Here is a 19,444-nt window from a genome sequence, read left to right as displayed (position 1 = left end):
TGGATGGAGTCACTGAAGCAGTTATGTATATACTCTATGTATTCTACATGGAAGCATATATTAACATGTTACTGTACAAACCAATGTCAAAATTTAGCCAATACATATTCATCATATAAGCCTTGAATTCAGCATTGCTGGGTTATACCAGATCTCAATGTTTTTTCCTGCAGCTGTATAATAAGCCATTTAGGGATTTTAAAATGCTAAATATTAAGAACTCACAGAACTCCAGATAAATGCTACAGATGGGAAGAGTTTGATCACTGAAATAGACTGGAAACACAATATAATAATACAGGATTGTGTCTGGATTTATTGTTAAATTCAAAGACTATTATTTTTTAATAATAATAGATTATTAGATTATTTAATAATAGTAGTAGAAAAACTCAGAGATATACTGCATCCAAACCAACAGGGTAGTTTTGAAAAGATGTTATATGTATGTATCAAATAACAATGCTAAATATGAAATGTAACATTTCCTGGAAGTTTCAGCATTGAAGATTAATGTCTTCATATTCAGCAATGCACAGTTTTATCTCCTAGCTTCAGTATGAAAAGTTACTTTCTTTCTCCTCTGAGAAGTGGCTTATTTTTCAACAGGGTCCCTTTCTGTATTTTAAAAATGGAAAGATAGCCAGTAGTATCAACGTTAGCCACCTAAAATGATCATCTTCAGATGTGGCTACAGACTAGATTGGTTTTAAAGATTTCAGCTTCATAATTCCAAACCCCCATTATTGGATAGAATGTCATGACTTGCAATCAACACCTCTGGAATGCTATTAGATAGAAGTAGATAAAAGAAAGCTGATGTTGTGAATATTAAAGTATTTTATGATACATGTGTAAGCGAAAACTTGATATACAAATGTATACAAATATACATAATCCCAAACTCACCATAATTATCCAATGTGTCAGATTTTTCAAGATGAATTTGCTGTGTAATTTTCTCACAGATTTCAATTTCTTTATATAGCTGAAAAGACAATATATTTTTAAAAAGAGGTAGTTACATAGAATTATACTGCTCCTTGTCATTTTTTATGCAGCATCCCTTTTGAATGTAGAGAGAAGATAGAGATGAAAAAAATCACAGTATGGTAAAGTTCTAATGGGTTATGTGGAGCTTAACTCCTGATAATCTTGTAGACATATACCATGTAGTTTTCCGTTGATAAAGCAAATTTACACAATATTCCTTCTTTATCACATAATCTCAACCATTTCCTCTAGAGATCAGTATATATGCCTTTCCCAGTCACATTACTTCAGAACACTGTAAGATTATAAAATGTAAATTTAATAATATTTTGAAGTTATATTTTTTCTTCACCTTTAATGTCTAAATTTAGTTCTTTCTTCCACAATATTTATTTTCCTCCTTCTTTTCATAGAGCCATTTTCCTTCCCTTTCTCAATATAAACTAAGATATTAGTGAATAAGAGTGACAGTAATGTCAGCATGTCCTAAAAGAGTATTTCCTAATCTAGCATCATGTATTAAAACTACAATTCTCCAAATTCCTAGAAAAACAGAGGGGTTGCCTTACCTGGGAATTCTGGATATTATAGTCCCAATATATCTGAAGAGCTTCGATCTCATTATTAAATGCAAAGGGACTTGAATTCAAATCCCATGCTCACTAGTAATCTTACCTCAGCCATAAACACTCAGCCTATTTACTTCTATGAACTCTCTGAAGGATGTGACAAAATACTAAAAGTAAACATACTCCTTTGTTCCACTACATGCAAGCTCAATTTAACTTGGTCTATATTTAGAGTTCTTAATATCAAAACTACCAAAGAGACAAGATATGGTAATAGTAATCTCCTTTTTTTTTTCTAAATTCTATTTAAAATAATTATAAGGCATTTATATAAGTTTAACATTACCAATTCATAAATATCTTCTTCTGGCTTTGGTATGTAACATTCCATTTGGTTTCTTACGAAGAATTTGAGACGGATATAGTGAGCTGAGTAATCCAACTGATGTGCCTGAAAGAAAAAAGAAAATAAATAGCCATATCAATAATCATTTTCGTTTAGTGAAATGCATCTTTTAATGGAGGGAAAAGTCTGCTCTACTTAAAAGGAAAAGTTTAAAATTATTGTCTAAACAACCCAAGAAAAATACTTTATTGATGCTCAAAAGAGAACTGGTCACATTTGACTTCCTAATTTGAAAAGGCAAAACATTATTCTGAATGAAAACATCACCAAACATCAGATCAGGGTGGAAATAAATGTACTAAACATAATGTTAAAATTAACAAGTTTCTTTCTCTTACTTTCCAATAAAAACCTCACGGTTACATATAGTACACCCTAGTTTGTTACTGAATGTATCCATTGTCTTTAGGTCATAAAATATATTATAATTCTGAGTATAAAGGGCAACGTTAGTAACATAAATTCCATTTATTGTGAAAACATTGTTCTGAAACAATGATTGATGATTTCCTACAATCTTTTCTCATCTAAAACAATTTATATAAATTAAAATTAATTAGTTATAATTAGCCATAGGTTATGGTATTTCCAATGTTTTAAATTTCGTTTTCCGGGCCAAATTATTTAATTGTATTTTAATGCTTTTTAACATTTGTATTATATGTATTTTATCTGGCTGTTCACCGCCCTGAGTCCTTCAGGAGTAGGGCGGTATACAAATTCAATAAATAATAATAATAATAATAATAATAATAATAATAATAATAATAATAATAATAATAATTTAATTGCCCATTATTGATTAAAGTAGACTAAAAATAAAGTTGATCAATGATGACCATAGATGCCATTCCATGCCATTAGTCTTAATGGGCTAAAAGAATTACAAAACTAAATCAAGCAAGAGTATTTCCTTCTCTTCAAAAACATTATGAGCCTAAATCTGCTATAATGTTGTTAGCCAGTTTTATTAGCCAATATCCTTATTATCGTACCACTAACTTGCATATTTCTCTTTCCTACTCTTGAATGCCCTCAAACCAGGGGTGAAATCCACCAGGTTCTGACAAGTTCTGGAGAACCGGTAGCGGAAATTTTGAGCAGTTCAGAGAACTGGTAGAGGAAATTTTGAGTAGTTCAGAGAACCGGCAAATACAACTTCTGGCTGGCCCCAGAGTGGGGTGGGAATGGAGATTTTGCAATATCTTTCCCCTGCACACCCACCAAGCCACGCCCACAGAACCAGTAGGGAAGAATTTTGGATTTCACCCCTGCCTAAAATGTTCTTTCCTTCAAATGAAAAAATATGAATCCTTTCTTTAAAGAATTGCCCACTGTGATTCAACTGAAGACACCTATGGTCCTGCCCTTTCCCAGACAGCAAGCACATATAATAATGCAATAGGTAGAAGACCTGGTTCACATCCTATTTGACTGTTGCTTGTATAAGGGGGTGAGAGACAGGTACCTTGGGCCATATACCAAACGAATGACCCATTGGGATCCCCATACAAAAAAAAATTACTTTTATGTGTGGCCAGAACCTGAAAATAACATTTAACACAGCACAGTGCTTAAACAAAATGGTTTGGTTGAGATCTGCATACATGGGACTGATGGGGTAGATTGTAAGGATGACACCGAAATATAATTTTAGGTCATTGTATTCTATTTTTTATATTTATGTATTAAATTATATTGTATCTTATCCTATAACTATTGTATTTTACCCTACTCTTATTTTAAATTGTTTGTATAAGATTTTATTGGTGATATGTGTTTGCACTTTGTGCTTTGATATGGTCTATAGGCTAATCAAAGCTATCATTTTAAACTGTATTTTATTCCAATTTCATTTTAAATCGTATTCTATTTCAATTTCATTTTAAATTGTATTTTATCCAATTCCATTTTAAATTGTTTTTATCAGATTTTAGTAATAATTTGTGTCTGGAACTCTGCACTTTGATATGGTCCAAGGGCTAATCAATAAAGTAAAGTTAAAAAAAATGAAATAGGAGATTCCATGCTGGGGGGAAAAAAGGCAATCTTATATTATTTCTGGAATTAAAGAGTAGCACTGCCCTGTTCTTGCTGAGATTAAAAATAACATTACAGAAGCTACATGACTGTATCTACAATATCTTGGCATTAAAAGGATGTTTGACAACTTACACACACACTTTTTTGTTTTTGTTTTCTTGACTGGGCACAAAGAAAATGACAGTGTCATGGAGAAAGAAGCTGGGCAAATTAGGATTGCTATTCACCTACACTCCTAAAGACAACAATTATTCACATTAGGTAAACCTGTACAAATTCTATTCTGAATCACACAAATTAACAGTAAACAACAACAACAACAACAGGAGTCTGGTAGCATTTTTTCTAACAAGTTTTAATAAAAGGCTGCAACTCATGAAAGCGTATGCTTTTAGTATTTTGTTAGAGATGTATTAGACTCCTACTTCTATACTACCATAGATTAACACAGCGTTTCTCCTGCAGTGTTTTCTAATTAACAGTATCCTATGGCATGAGTTCCAGTGGGTCTTATTACATTTATACCAACACAAAAGATATTATCTTGCCCATAAGTGCTCATTGCTTACAATCTTCACACATGCAGATCTCCACCCACCCACCCTCCTCAAAAGAAGATTGGCTCAAATAAAAATCCATCTTCTCTTTTATTATATCTTAAAAGCTGGCATTTAAAATTAAATTATCTTGATGTAAGGGAAGTAGACATATTTTCAGCTAAACATAATATGTTCAAGTTTAATGGAATATGAAAGCACATTAGATGCAAAATGTATTGATGAAGAAATTGTTTGAGAAGCTTGCATACTTCTCAAACACATTAAAACAGAACTTCAGAGGCCAGCATAAGAACAAAGAAATAAAACCACATGAATGGAACCGAAGACCTTCCAATAGCATTTTGGAAGTTACTGATCCACGGAAAGCTTAGGTACACTCTGCACCTCATTCAACTTCTAAGTGCAGAAACCAAAAAAACATGGCAGGAAAATTCATCTAAAGTGAACAGAGAAATTAATGACTTGGGAGCATCATACTAAATACGGATAACTCTATCGTATGCTGATGAAAGGCAGTATCTGGACAACTTCTTATGGGGGGGAGGGTTATAGTTTATTTTGTATGAGGGAGACATATGGAAAGAAAGTTAAGATATTTCTTTTCCCTAGGACTTCAAATTTTAGGACTGATACTGTTAACATAGAATAGTCTTTTTTATCTTGAAACAATAAGTTTCTTATTAGTGGTTACTTGAATAGGATTAAACTGCTTTCCAATGATTGAATTCACACATCAAGCTAAGCTCATGATTTGTTTGATCTTCATCTATAGAATACTACAATTAGCTGGGTTCTCACAAGAGAATAAGCCATGTCCAAACAAGCTACACTATGACATAAAAATCAGATCAGAATAACAGATCCATTTAGTTATGTATTCCCTGTACTGAATAGTAGTAGGTGCAATTTTCGACAGTAATTGTTCCACGCCTGCTTGGAAATGATAGGAGTGGAGTTCACTTCTTTTTTAAAAAAACTACATGGTGTTAAATCGAGATATTGGGTCTCCTTTTAATAGATGAATGAATAGTAGATAACATCAAAATCAAAGCATATTTATGGCGAGCAGTAATTGCAGTCCTGAACATTTAGCAAAGGCTAGAATTTTCATCTTTAGTTCTCATGAACCAAGTGACAATTACAATATAGGGAGACTTTACAACATCTAGAGCATGAAGAAGCTATATGAACTGTAGAGCGTGAAATGTTTACTATACCAGAACTCGATTGATTCTCAGATGGCAGATGGCAAACTGATGTGAAATGATGTGGTTCAGAGAATTAAAGGAAAAAGAATGAGCTGAATGCAAGAGATAGAAGAGAAAGATTCATTAGTAAATGTTACAGGGCAGACAGAACCATCAGCATTTTCATATGTAGATAATTCAGAAAGAAAGAGACAGACACATAGCGTGAATCACAAATCAGTTTAGTCAAAGTGAATTCATTTAAAACAATGTAGCATTGGTCTCAAAAAAGTATATGCTTAGGTTTCACATATTGTAAACTAAAGAACAGAAAAAACTTCTCATGTTCTACCTATGCTACTTATAAAAATTACCATCAATATGAAATTAAATGTATAATTATTTATACAAAAGTTCTAAAAATAAAATCATTGCTAAAATCACTGTTAATGTTTTCTATTGTGTATCTTTTTAAAAATATCACTTTATTTTGATAAATAATAAAAGTGTTAAGGAAATATTTTTCTTCAAGAATATCAATCTATAGAAATTTATTTGCTAAATGATATATGATATAACTAAATTAATACTTTTTCACTCAATATATGCAAATCTCCCTTAAGATGTAATTTGAATATAGAGAATACAAAATTTCAAGTACATTGTTTTAGTGTTTCAGTTTACTTGGTTAGTTCATGTTATTAGGGGATGAACACCATGGATAACAATGATGATTATTTCTAAATTATAACTGCACATCCATTCCTCCTATACATTGTAAATTACAATGTGCATCATTTTCTAATTATTCTTTTCTCAAGTTTAAAGATTAATTTGGAAAACAAATTATTAGTTCAATTTGTCGCAATACAGCAAATTCTCTCTCTCTGAAAATTTACTTCCAGAATTATCTATCTATCTATCTATCTATCTATATATCTATCTATCTATCATCTATCTATGTTAACAATTTACAAATGGTGAGTATTCCATTACATAAATCTTGAATTCCACAAATAGAAATAACCTAAAGCTAGAAAATAAATTGTTAATGTGAAGGAACAGTATTGAGAAAGTTGAACAATTAAAAACCTGCCTGTCAAGATCTATATCCACATCTGTATATATCAAATAACTAATGGGTCTCACCTAAGAATCCAGAAAAATTTTTGACATATAGATTCCCGGGTTAACCACAACAATGTACATATTGTATGGAATATACATATACATATCATATTGAATATTTTTTCTGTCAATACCATCTTGGAACAAGAGGAGAGTTGAAAGATACTTGCTGCTTAGAGAAACTGACATTTCAAAGCCTGATGAAAAAAATGTTGACATATGTGCACAGGTATAGTTCACACAGTGAATATACTGACAGAAAATGATAGCCTGAAATTATTATTAGCTTGTATAGCTATAAATTAACTGATGGCATATTTGACTCCTTCCAACAACAGGGGCATTGCAGTATCTCAGAATTTATTAGAAAGAGTTTATGTTGTTTCCAAACTATTATATTTAATCAGAGACCTCTTATTGCTATTGCATGAAAAGCCAGGAACTGAACTAGATTTCTGAATCCTGTTTTGTTTTGTATGAACAGAGCCACTAATGGATTATGGAGATTTTTGTTCATCGTTTTCAAATATAACATTATTTAGTATCTACATGAATGAATAATCCCTGTAGTCCCCATTGTCGTCATTGAGCAAGGATTATGGATCATTGAGCAAGCACCTTCTTGTAACTTCCTGCTTGCTTCCAACAATCAAAGTCAGTGGGAAAGCTAACAGGAAGTTGCAAGTCCCACCTGCTGCCAGGTGGAAGAAGGAGTGAGAGGGTGCACAACTGGTGGGAAAGGTGAGGGAGAAACATGGCATGAGTGTGGCAGAGCTTCAAGTGCTAATGTCAGAGGTGGGAGGGGGTGCCGCAGGCAGGGGAGGTCCAGTGCAAGCATAATGAGGTTCAAGGAAGGTGCATAGAAGTGCACAGGTGGCCGGGGAGGGTGCATGAGCAAAGAGGGGCTGAGGGAGGATGCAGAAGTGGGGGAGATTTACCTGAGCAACTTGCAACCTTACCTGCCATCCTCCCTATTGACTTTGTTTTGGGAAACTGGCAGGGAAGGTTACAAATGGGACACATGTAACAGTGGAGTGGTGCAAACATTGTGTGAGCCAGTTTTCAAGCACCACAAGGGTGCTGGGATAGCTGAAATTTGAGAACTAGTCAAAACCACCACTTGTTCTGCACTGTCTTAACTTCAGAAAGTTGCTGAACAAGTGGTTGTTAACCAAGAACTACCTGCAGACCTTATTAGTATGAATGTCTGACACAATCAAGGTTTCATCATTTTATTTAAAGAGGGGTAATTCCCTGCATGCAAAAAGGTAAGCTACAGGAAGCTGTGAAATGCAAGTATATCAGAGCATCTATTTTCTCCAGTATTTACGGCCTGTAGAAATGTTCTCCACTGAATCATCTAAATTCAGATTATACTGACATTGAATTTAATTGCATTAAACCTAGTTGAAAAGATAATATAGTACAATGAATTAAAACTGAAGCATTTCTCCTACTCCCATCCTCCAATAATACATCTGGAAGGAAAGCAGATTTCAGTATGATTTTCAAACTCAAAATCTTCAAGTGTGCACTTTGCATCCAAGATTATTAAAAATAGATCACTCAAGTATGGAAAACGCACCTTTACTTTTTTGTGTAATTTATTTGCATATAAGGGAAAAAAATCACAGAACTGTTGGCTTTAGTGGAAATGCTTTGAAATTGGAGCCACCTATCAATAATTACTTATCATTTCAAATACTTATCATTTCAAATAATTCAATATTTGAATTACCAATTGAATACCAATTCCATAAAGTCTCTCCACCCCCCACCCCCCACCACCCCCCGTTTCACACACATACAGACACACACACTATTTTATTTATTTATGTATAATTTATTACTTTACCTTGCAAATCATTTCCAAGACATCTCTTGCCGTGTCTCCTGGGTGGATGACAGTCAAAGCTGACTGGTTATTTGGCAGGCAATACCAAGATGGTGTAAAATACTCATGAACCCAGATGTCAGAGTCGGGATTATGAGGATGGACAGTAGTGAGGGTTACTTCTTTTTCTCTCTGAAAAATGCCATGAAAATATTTCTGATTAAGTGGAACTCAGGTTTTCTACTAAGAACAAGCTTATTAAGGTAGAGTTATTTTCTATCAAATTAAATTATAAAATCTAATGCATTTTATTACATACAGGGAATTAGTCACCTGATTCTGAATAGTAAAACCCCCAGTTGTCAGTTTTCTTAACAATTCCATACATGCATTAGATTCCCAACGGGAAGTTTGTTTCTCCTAAATTTCTTGCATATATTGGAGTTGTGCCCCTGAAGTTAAAGCTAACGTTTTCTTGTATTAATACAGTAGAAATAAATTCAGGTGGTAAATTCACTATGGAATTGGCTGATTTAGAATTATGCCCTGTAGCAAACTGCAGCATTCATTTCAAATGCTTGCTGCTTTTGTAAGTTTAAAATGGTAACCTGAGGTTACCATTTCTATCAAGTGATAGATGTATAGAATTCCCATTAGTTTTAAATGGTTCAATCTGGGTTCAATGGTTAAATCCCATTTGCTCAATTAAAAATAAGTCCCCTGGCCCTAATAATAATGTTTTAAAACACTGTTTCAGTTATGTACATACAATACGAAAAAGGCAAAACAGAACTGTATTTACCAAAACAGAAGTCTCACTAAACTGTACATACTGATCAACTATATAGAAAAGTAAATTAGCTGAGGTCTCTATGAAGGTTTGTCAATATGAAATGGAAATACTCCATTCATGTTTAGACTTTATGACAGCATATCCTATGACCTGATATTTTCTGAAATATGTTATTATATGTTCAAATATGTTTAATGTTAGCATTGAAAAAAATCAGTATTGCCCATTCCTACTCAAGAAAAGTATATTACTGGTGGCACAAACAGACATTGTCACATGTAATGGCACAGATAGAAAGTTAATGAATGTTCTGTTGTGGGCAGCAGGAAAAGAAAATGGAATGAGGGCTCTTAACATGAAGGAACACCAGTGGAAATCAAAAGTGTCCAGGCAGCAAAGTAATATGTGAAGAAGAATTATACGCTATTGATGAAAATCTCTGCATTTGGCTTTGCATGCATATCATTAATAAGCAATATAGCCCTGGTGACTGTAATAGATATTTGACTTTTTTCTTATGAATTCTTCAGAAAAATATTACAAAAATTGGTTCTTTCTGGTAGCTGTGAAGCTGAGGGTTTTTTGTAAGATAAAAATAGTGGGGTATAAAAGCTCTTCACAGTTTAGAAAAGGTATAGAAAAGTACCAAAGCATGTTGGATAAATGAAGGTATATACCATGATGAAGAAAAATATTTAACAACAAAAGTCAGTTCAACCAAAAATAAGATCAACCTTATAAAATGAAGGTATATATTTATCCAGAGAGGAGAAAGCTGATCAGCAAATACTTTGTCTCGAAAACAGATGTTCACCTGAACACATAGAGAACGCGAGGTGAGGTAAGAACGTAAGCACATGTTCAGTCTTGTCTGTTTTAAGTCAGTTTCCATAATATTCAGGCCATACACTATGAAGACTAAGTGGACTTGTACTCTTTTGAATGCAAATACAATTCCCACTATGACTGAGGCTTGAGTCAAGTGGAGAGCTGTATTCTTGTTTAAATGTACACCCATTCAGCTTCCCTTCAGGGTCCTTCCTGAACATGTGAATGCAGGAGAGGAGTGGGAATATGACTGCAAAACCAGTCCATTTTCTATCGACACACTCAGTAAAAGTCTGAACGGGGCATAAAGTTCCCCTATGCTACTTACTGTAAATGCTTGTTAAATCTGAAGTGAGATCTGATCTAGCAGGGTAAATACCCGAGTCTTTATATCCTTATATAATCTGAGAGAAATATTTAGTTTCATATTTGTAAAAGGAGGTGTCACCATAGATTTGAAAGCAGAATTCAATTCTACTTCAGCTAATATCTGCCTAATAAGCATGGGAATCTATAGGCTTCTCATAACAGCAAGTTCTTGCCTAAATATTTTTCATGGTAAGAAATTTCTATCTATTATTTTTAAAATTAAAAAAAAAATCTGACTAGTTCTGTGTCCACCAACTACTCATTCAAATGCCAGTGAATATTCAGAAACTTTCATATCTCTAGCAAACAGACTTCGAACTGAGCTGTCATCATGCTTCAAGCTTTGCTTCTTCTTCACTTTCCCTTCACTTCAGATTTTCATTTCATATTATTTCACTCTGCTTCACTGTACTGGGTTCTGGGTCACAAGCTAATTGAACTCCTTTTATGTAAATTAATTATATTCTTTTTGTTTACCTTACTTTCTTGCACAGTGTCATCAAATATTCCTTCTAAAGATTTCTTTACAGAATCAGTTCCTTCACCAAAAACCTTCAAAAGACAAAGAAATTGTGCTATTTTAAATACAGTAAGATGATGCAAATACTTGCTAAATCTGGAAACGTTTCATGTTGATAGAAGAAACGAAGTAGGGCTCAGGAGGAAAATTTGCATATCAATTATACTTGGATAAAATTAGTTTCTAAGTACAAAAATAGCTAAATTATACTGGTTACCTGGTCTTTTCAAACAAAGTACAAAATGTACTCATTCTAAACTGCAACCATTTGAAAAAAAATGAGAGTTACAAGCAAGAATCAGAAAAACATTTTTCAAGCCAGAAGTGAGGGATGCTAATAGGCAGCATTTATAAATTGTAACCAAATATTCACTATATTATAAAGGAGTGTCTTTAAGCCAATTCTGGTTCCAAAACACTTTGTGTGGACATTAAGTTAAAATATTTATCAATACTTGCAACAGATTATTTTTCAGTTGTGTTAAAATGCTAGATCTGTAAATTGATGAAATTATATTGGGGGCAACTCATACATACACTTAATCCCACCCAGGCTCTTCAGCACATGGAATATGAAGTCTGAAAAAGTATCTACAAGATGGCATGTCCCTTCTTAGAAAAGCTAGGATATAGACTTGCTATTTTGCAGTTCAAAAGCCCAGATTCCAACTTGTTTCCCATTGCAAATTTAGATTTGAAGCCTCCCCCCCCAACTCTCTCTAATGGGAAAATCTGTTACATTTTGTGCTTGAATATAAAATTAAGAAAGTTGAATTGAGTGCCAGGAATATAGCTTATTTTTAATAAACCTCGAGACTTGATTAATAATTAATCATACTTTTTTCCTGTAGAAAAGAAATGCAAAGAAACCATCATAGCTTCAAAATTACATGACCCAGGAATGGGAAATAGCCTGCATCAAGTAGATCATGGGCAACAAATTTCCATCTAATAAATCTTGGTGACACAGAAAACAGACATATAGTCAAAGTTTAAAAATTTGTGGAGGAGGTTGAAAGACAATAAATACAATAATGTATTTTGTAATGTATGTTACTTTTGTGTAATATTATAGTTCATATCTGACCTGTGTCCCAACAGAAAAGAACAGAATGTAATAACAAAAGGACCATCTTCAAAGCTTTCAATTATTAAACCACCTGGGCTACCTGATTAATGCTTGGCCTCCCTTGCTTTTTCTTTGAAGCAGTGTCCAAGCCCCAAAGAGAAGAAAACCGGCTTCTTCGTTTGCTTGCTGATCTTGACATTACCTGTGTTCGTCTTCTGACACCAGATTCACCTGTGCGAGCTGCCACCTATCAGCCAAAAAAAAATTCCTTAACTAAGAGATTCACAATAATGCCAAGAAATACATATGTTCACATACGTATACACAAACGATTATTTAGGATGAGATAGATGTGCTCAATACTTGCTCAAAATTGGGTTTCACATACATTGCTCCTGTGAAAAGAGCAATTGCACATGTGCCATAATAGCACTGGATCGGTTTTAAAAAAAAGTTTAAATTTTCAATATTCTCTTAAGAGTATTAAAGGCAATGCAAATACTGTAGCAGCATCAAAGAAATGCTTATCATCTTAAATTGGAGGGTTAAGTTATACAATTTGAAGATTGCCTTGTCCAAGTGGAATCAGTCCATCCAGTGAGATGCAGTTGGGAAGAGTTATTGTGGCTCCCAACCAAAGACCCTCCCAACTAAACTCTTCCCAACTGCATCTCACTAAATAGACTGATTCCACTTCCAGGAACACCAGATCTTAATTGCTTTCTGGAATAATATCACAAATGGCTGGCTTCTTTCTGGGTGATGTTCCACAGTAGACAGGCCACCACAAAGAAGGGTCAACAAAGATCCAAAAGGTGTCCCTTCTTTGTGGTGGCCTCTTTCCTGTGGAACATCACCTAGAAAGAAGCCAGCCATTCCTGATATTATTCCAGAAGGCAATTAAGATCTGGTGCTCTTGGAAGGCTTTTGATAGTTGAATTGCCTCTGAAGAATGGTACTAGGAAATTTCTGATTGCGATGGGTATGGTAGTGTTGATTACTACGGTTGTGTTGTTGCTATTAAGTATTGTGCCTTTGAATTTTTATTTGTTTCCAATTTCTATTTTAACCAAATTACTATAATAAGGACTGTAAGCTACTTAAGTCCTTTTTAATAGAGAACATTACAAGTCCTAGATAAATAAATTGTCTTTTTTGAACGAATTGGAGACAACAGAAGGTCACTTAGTTCAACAGGTCAATTATTTTTTATATGTGAGTTGTACTGATGCTGCTACTTATACTGTTGGTCTTAATGGTTCTTTTCTTTTCTACAACGGGAGAAGTTTTTCCATTGATTGATGATATTTAGATTTATTAAGCTTCCAGAAACAGGAGCAGAATTTTTTTCTACTGTTTTCCCTTTCCTCCCCATTTCCCCAACCTCTGTCCATGCAGTCTTGGAATTATAAATTTATAACACAGAAGAAAAGCAGCTATTAAGGTAAAGCTATGTTAGTCAGGAATTTGGAAGAGAAAGAGAAACATTTGTCACAAAGAATACATTTGGCTTTTTATGGCTACAGGAGCAGAGACCAGATGTTGCATAGCAACAGCATTCACTCTATACCAGGTGATACCTAGTTTAACAAAAAATAACCTTCAAGTTAAACTCACCAGTGCATGAAAGGAGGACACTGAAAAGATTCCAAAACGACCCATTGCATCTTTAGTTGGACGACTTGCAAATGCAAGTAGTGTTTTTGGGTTTGGCAGTTCCCCTCCTTGAAGACTAGCTAAGTAACAACGATATCGAAAGAGGTCCATTTGGAACTGTTCTAAGTTTTGTTCCCAAACAAAGATCTACAAGAAGACAAAATAAATTAAGGAGAAAAAATATATCTTATCTTATACAATCTTATACAGATCACATTTTGCATGAAGAAGGAAGAATTTAATGTTCTAAATGAGAACAAAGTAAATACATTTATTTTGAAAAAAGGAAAAGAGATAGAGATCCTGAGACAGCTGTTACTTGGATATTAATAAGATTACAATTTTAAAAAACAGAAGTGTCTTAAGTTCATCATGCTTTCCACAGATGTCCAGTTTCAATTTCTTCTTTATTGTGGCCAGATTCTTCACTCAAAGATTCAAAATCACTTAGAAACTGTTTTTATGCAATATCATAAGGATATGAAGGCACCACTTCAATAGAAAGACTCTCTAGACTATTGACATCATCAGTTTAAAGCCAATGTTTATTTATGTAAAATAAATAAAATACTCTGGGGAGTTTTAAATTTCACCAATTGTATCATCATTTGTGTTCTTCACCTTGTTAATGGAAAATATTTCCAATTGGCTGGAAATCCCCATTACGCAGGTGTTCCTCATTTAATGTCCAGTCATTCAACAACCATTCAAATTTATGATGGTGCTAAACAAGTAGAACTTGCAATTGGTCTTCATATAACAGCAGAGTCATGCAATCCCCTGGCACTTTTGACAAAGTCAATTAGAAAGCTGGCAGAAAGTTGCATGTCATGGTAACATGAGGTTCTAATTTAATGACCTCAATTTAACAACAACAATCAGGGCTGCCAAAACCGCCATAACTAAGTTGCACTGTCATTTGATTCCCCCCCCCCAACTTATGCCCATATCACTTAATGATGGAATTTGATCCCAATAAGTGTTAAATGAGGACTATCTGTATGATACAGTTTTCCCCTGGATAATATTCTGTACACATTGAATAGTCCTAGATAACTCAGAACAGGTCAAATATGTTTACTGAATACAAGTTTTGTTGTTTATTTATTTTTGTTGAGTTTCCTTCAGGAGTTCAATGTGGCATACACTGCAATTTTAAACATATATATTAATTAGCATCCCTAGATGAACTCAAAAAGAGATTGTGCTCTATGAATTTACATATGATTTTAATCCTTAGCAAAGTCAGTTTGAAAGTGATCCCTTTCATGTTGGAAATTTGTGTTTCAAAGCAGAAACCAGATTGTTTCTCATTTACAAAATTCTGACATACACATTTTGGGAAACATAGTAGAAAAGACAAGTCTAACAACTTTTTAGTTTTGCATAAGAAGCACTTTAGGTCGCCTGAATTTATTTTAGAGTTGCATATTGAATACATTAAAATAAAACTACCTGATCAAGAATCGTTTTCTTTTTCTTAGAGTCTCTAACTGAAGACAAGCTGAGGAAATGCATTTCTCCCATTTTCTTCATCTTCTCATCCATATCAATCTTCTGCTCCAGTTTTTTAATTTCAGTTTTCAACAGTTTCACAGTATCTTCTTTGTGGTGTTGTCGTGCTACTGCTGTTGCGCAAGCAGAATGAACTGCTGTGATCCAATTCTCTAATTCTGTTTGGCTAGAAGTCTATAAAATAGAGAGGCCAGAAGCATCTTGTTTAATATAAGCTGTTTTAAAAGATTCTGCTTCAATAAACTTTGTAGATATTCATGAATATGTTGTTTTATCACCTTCTATTTAGCATTAGAACCAAAACTAACAACTGCAGAATGTGTCGTTAAAACTAAAGAATTATTGTGTTAAAGAAAGCTCCCTAGAACATCCTCAAAGGAATATTCAGTGATTTAGACTAGCAGTTTAGAAGCAGCATGTAAATATTTATAGCATAAGTATTTGCTTTTAATAATAAAAACTAGTTCCATTAATATTAGTATCATTTAGCAACTTAATAACTGATCATAATAATTATTCTACATTATCTCTATCAGCTTTGTAATTAAACATGAAACAACTTAATTGACAGAATAACCCATATCAAAGAATAAGTGATATGAAGAGTTTTATTAGATCTAGATGAGTTTATATGCATTTACCTCCACAATTGCTACCACGATAGTTAGCAATAAAAGAAGAAGAAAGCAATAGAAGCATAATAGAAAATAGATTTATGAAAAGAAATGCTTATATCCCTGACACAGAGATAAAATGATTTACCTGTTTTATTTCTTGGGAAGGTTGAAAAATGAACAAAATTTTATTTTAAATGCCCTTAAAATATAACTCAGGACTAAACAACCACTTCTAGCTAACGAGCTTGGTTTTTTTTCCTCAGAATACTGTATATCTATTATATAAATCCCACAAGGTGAGGTGGGCAGCAAATAAAACAAACAAATAAATAAATTGCAGTTAAAATGGAGAAACAATTGCTTAGTTAATGCATTTCTTCTGTTTTCCAGCATTATATCACTGTCATTTACCAAAAAAATGAAAAGATGTATGAGATCTGAATCCTCTTTTAAAATCTTCAGTTAAGAGTAAGTTCTTGTAACCCTTAAGTATAATTAATTTGGGTGCAGACGTAACTGGAAGATGCATGAGAAAACTTGCAATTAGATCATGTGTGTAAAAAAAAGGAATAGAGGGTCTACTCCTGGATCCATTTTTAAGATCTATACACAGAATATTACAAATATCTGAGATTCAAAGTCCTACCTAGAAATCTGTTAACTACTTACTAATATTTGTTAACCTTTTCATTACTTTTCTTTCACCTGTTTTATATTTTTAAAAATGTTTCACTGAATAACATCTCTATTTCTAGAAACACAGTCTGTTTCCTGGCTTCTTTATTCATGTCTAATATACGTACTAACCTTCAGCAAACAAACTAAATAATGGGGAAATTATAACAACAATATGATAAACTATGTTTTTGGGAAAGACTCAATAGGTGGATAAAAATGTAAATTCAGTCTAAACATCTGGCTGACTGTGTGACCTACTATAATAACAATAATAGTTGTTTTAGGTGAAGTGATATGGGATAACTATGGAAGGAGCATGTAACAAGTTTCATTAGCTGGAAAAAGCCAGAACAATTCTGGTTGGCATTAGATATAGACAACTGTAAATGAAGTTTAAATTATAATGCTTTACTGCATCAAAGAATTCAGTTATCGGTTATGTCAGTGTTTTGACTGGTCAATGACAGAGAGGGAATGTAACTATTATTTAAGTTGTCTCAGAATTAAGTGAAGTAGGAGGACTGAGCTATTATAAACTAAGCAGAGTTTGGTTTTCTATTGTTCTGCCTCCAAAAGAAATGTAAAACCTTATAAAGAAATGTATGTACCTGAAACATGAGCATGCCATTTTAAGATGTCACAGGCATCTGATTAACACCAGATGTCTTTCAAATTTAATGGATCTGCACAGGTATCCATGGTAGCTGCCTGTCTGGAGAGGAGATCAGCAGGAGTATATGACATATTTGAAAGCAAGGCAGCAAAAATTGTGTCAGTGCTTTGAGGTAGGTCAGGAAGTAGACACCAGAAGAATTATACAAGATCAGTGCTATTGTTGTGTAATATAACAACAGAATCTTGACAGTGTTTCTTTCTCCTTCCTTCTTATGCTTAAGAGAGTCAAAGAAGGACAAGCTTGAGACTCTTCCTCACCTCCTCCTGTCTTTTCTTAACTACTATTAGGTGCCTTCTTCAAAGTTATCTCTGAGCCCACAATAACATCTATTCTTTGCCTGTGCAATATTTTTACAGTTTTGTTTTGCATTCAGTTTCATCAGCAGTTTCTGCTATATATTGAAGTCCTGAATGAGATGAAAATGGCCAAGGATCTTATATGTCTGAAATTATAAACAATAACATCTCATGAATAAGACCTTTAAATTAACTTTATAAGCTACTCGATTCCATTTATACAGTATGCTGTTGTAAATATTCATGAATTATGTGGGTAAAGGTAGATTATTACATTTAAATTATGCATATTTTTATAAATTTTTGCACAACAAATCAAAGTTGGGGATGTATAATAATATGCAGATTAATTCTATCATAATACATTATATTTATATATTTCTTCCTATCCATAATTTCTTTCCTAAATCTTAGGAGGAAGGTAGGGAAGGAAGGAAGGCCTAATAGATACATCATTGACAGAAATCACTTTATAATTAAAACAAAACATTTTAATTGGCTTAGCTTTAGGAGGGCCCCTGTGTATTTTAACAACTATCTGGCCCATTGTTTTCTAAGCTTCTTTCTGAAAACATTTTGTATCTTTAGAGCAGGGGTGAAATCTACTTACCTTCCCTACCGGTTCGGAAGTGTGCATGCCATGTCCATCATCACGTCCTATTTTTGACCCTCTGTGCATGCGCAGAAGACTTTGCGCATGCGCAGAGGGTTAAAACCAGGAAGTAACGATGTCTGGGCTGCCGTCGCTACCGGTTCACCGATCCATTCGCCGCCAGCACTACCGGCTCACACAAGCCTGACAGAACCGGCAGAATTTCACCACTGCTTTAGAGACTTACTAGAAATAAGACTGGTACATGAGGCAAACTCACTGAAACAAAAAAGGTAAACTCATTGAAGGATACTTTGACCTTCACTACTAATCTTCCCTAGCAATATCATAACAACAACAATAATCATTACTGTAATCTGTTAAATATTTATGTCACATGACCGACAATATCAGTAAAAGAAAAGTAAAGATGGTAAAAAGCAGACAGAAACAGAAAATAAAACCACGCAATCCAAAGAGAACTTTACCCATCCTTGCCTGGGTGAACAACCAGGCTTCCAAGGCCCTTCAAGGAATCAGTATTTGTTTTATTTATTTAATTGCAATTTATATGCCGCCCTTCTCCCAAAGGACTCAGGGCAGCTTACAAGATAAAAATTCAACAATATGAATTAAATATAAATTAAAATCCAATTAAAATTAATTAAAATTATTACAATGTAACCCCCCCCCAACGGGTCAGTCCATTTGATGAAAAAGCCATGTCTTCAGTTCCAGAGGGTCGGCACTCCCACAGAGAACACTCTCCCCCTGGGGGCCGCCAGCCAACATTATAAGCTACTGATGGCACCCTGAGGAGTGCCCACTCTGTGAGAGCACACAGGACAATGGGAGGATGGCAGAAGATGGTCCTGCAAGTACCCTGGGCCTAAGCCATGTAGGGCTTTATAGGTGAGCACCAGCACCTTGAAACGAATCCGGAGGACCACCGGCAGCCAGTGCAGCTTGCGCAGGAGAGGTGTTACACGGGAGTAACGAGAAGCTCCCATAACAACCCGCGCGGCCACATTTCGGACTAGCTGAAGCCTCTGGGTGCATCCCAAGGGCAGCCCCATGTAGAGGGAGTTACAGTAATCCAACCAAGAAGTAAGAAG

At 34.1% G+C, this 19,444-nt stretch overlaps 1 protein-coding gene across 4 annotated transcripts in view; it reads right to left on the bottom strand.

Moving 5' to 3' along the window:
* TIAM1 (TIAM Rac1 associated GEF 1) overlaps positions 1 to 19,444 on the bottom strand; it is an 87,871-nt gene that overhangs the window by 34,660 nt on the left and 33,767 nt on the right. For 2 of the 4 annotated variants that reach the window (XM_070943562.1, XM_070943564.1), the window contains exons 4-10: positions 15,411 to 15,644; positions 13,917 to 14,102; positions 12,400 to 12,546; positions 11,188 to 11,262; positions 8,742 to 8,912; positions 1,909 to 2,013; positions 910 to 988 (exon numbers count right to left, since the gene is read on the bottom strand). In XM_070943562.1, the coding sequence (XP_070799663.1) occupies positions 910 to 988; positions 1,909 to 2,013; positions 8,742 to 8,912; positions 11,188 to 11,262; positions 12,400 to 12,546; positions 13,917 to 14,102; positions 15,411 to 15,644 (997 nt within the window). The remainder of the gene's footprint in view (positions 1 to 909; positions 989 to 1,908; positions 2,014 to 8,741; positions 8,913 to 11,187; positions 11,263 to 12,399; positions 12,547 to 13,916; positions 14,103 to 15,410; positions 15,645 to 19,444) is intronic. The other 2 variants (XM_070943563.1, XM_070943566.1) reach the window with 2 other exon arrangements.

The sequence above is a fragment of the Pituophis catenifer genome, unplaced genomic scaffold, assembly GCF_029215685.1.
Source record: "Pituophis catenifer annectens isolate HBS135680 unplaced genomic scaffold, rPitCat1.0.hap2 SCAF_4, whole genome shotgun sequence".
In the NCBI taxonomy this organism is placed as follows: Eukaryota; Metazoa; Chordata; class Lepidosauria; order Squamata; family Colubridae; genus Pituophis; species Pituophis catenifer.
Note: the sequence above shows the minus strand (reverse complement) of the source record. Positions and strands in the feature narration are given on the sequence as shown.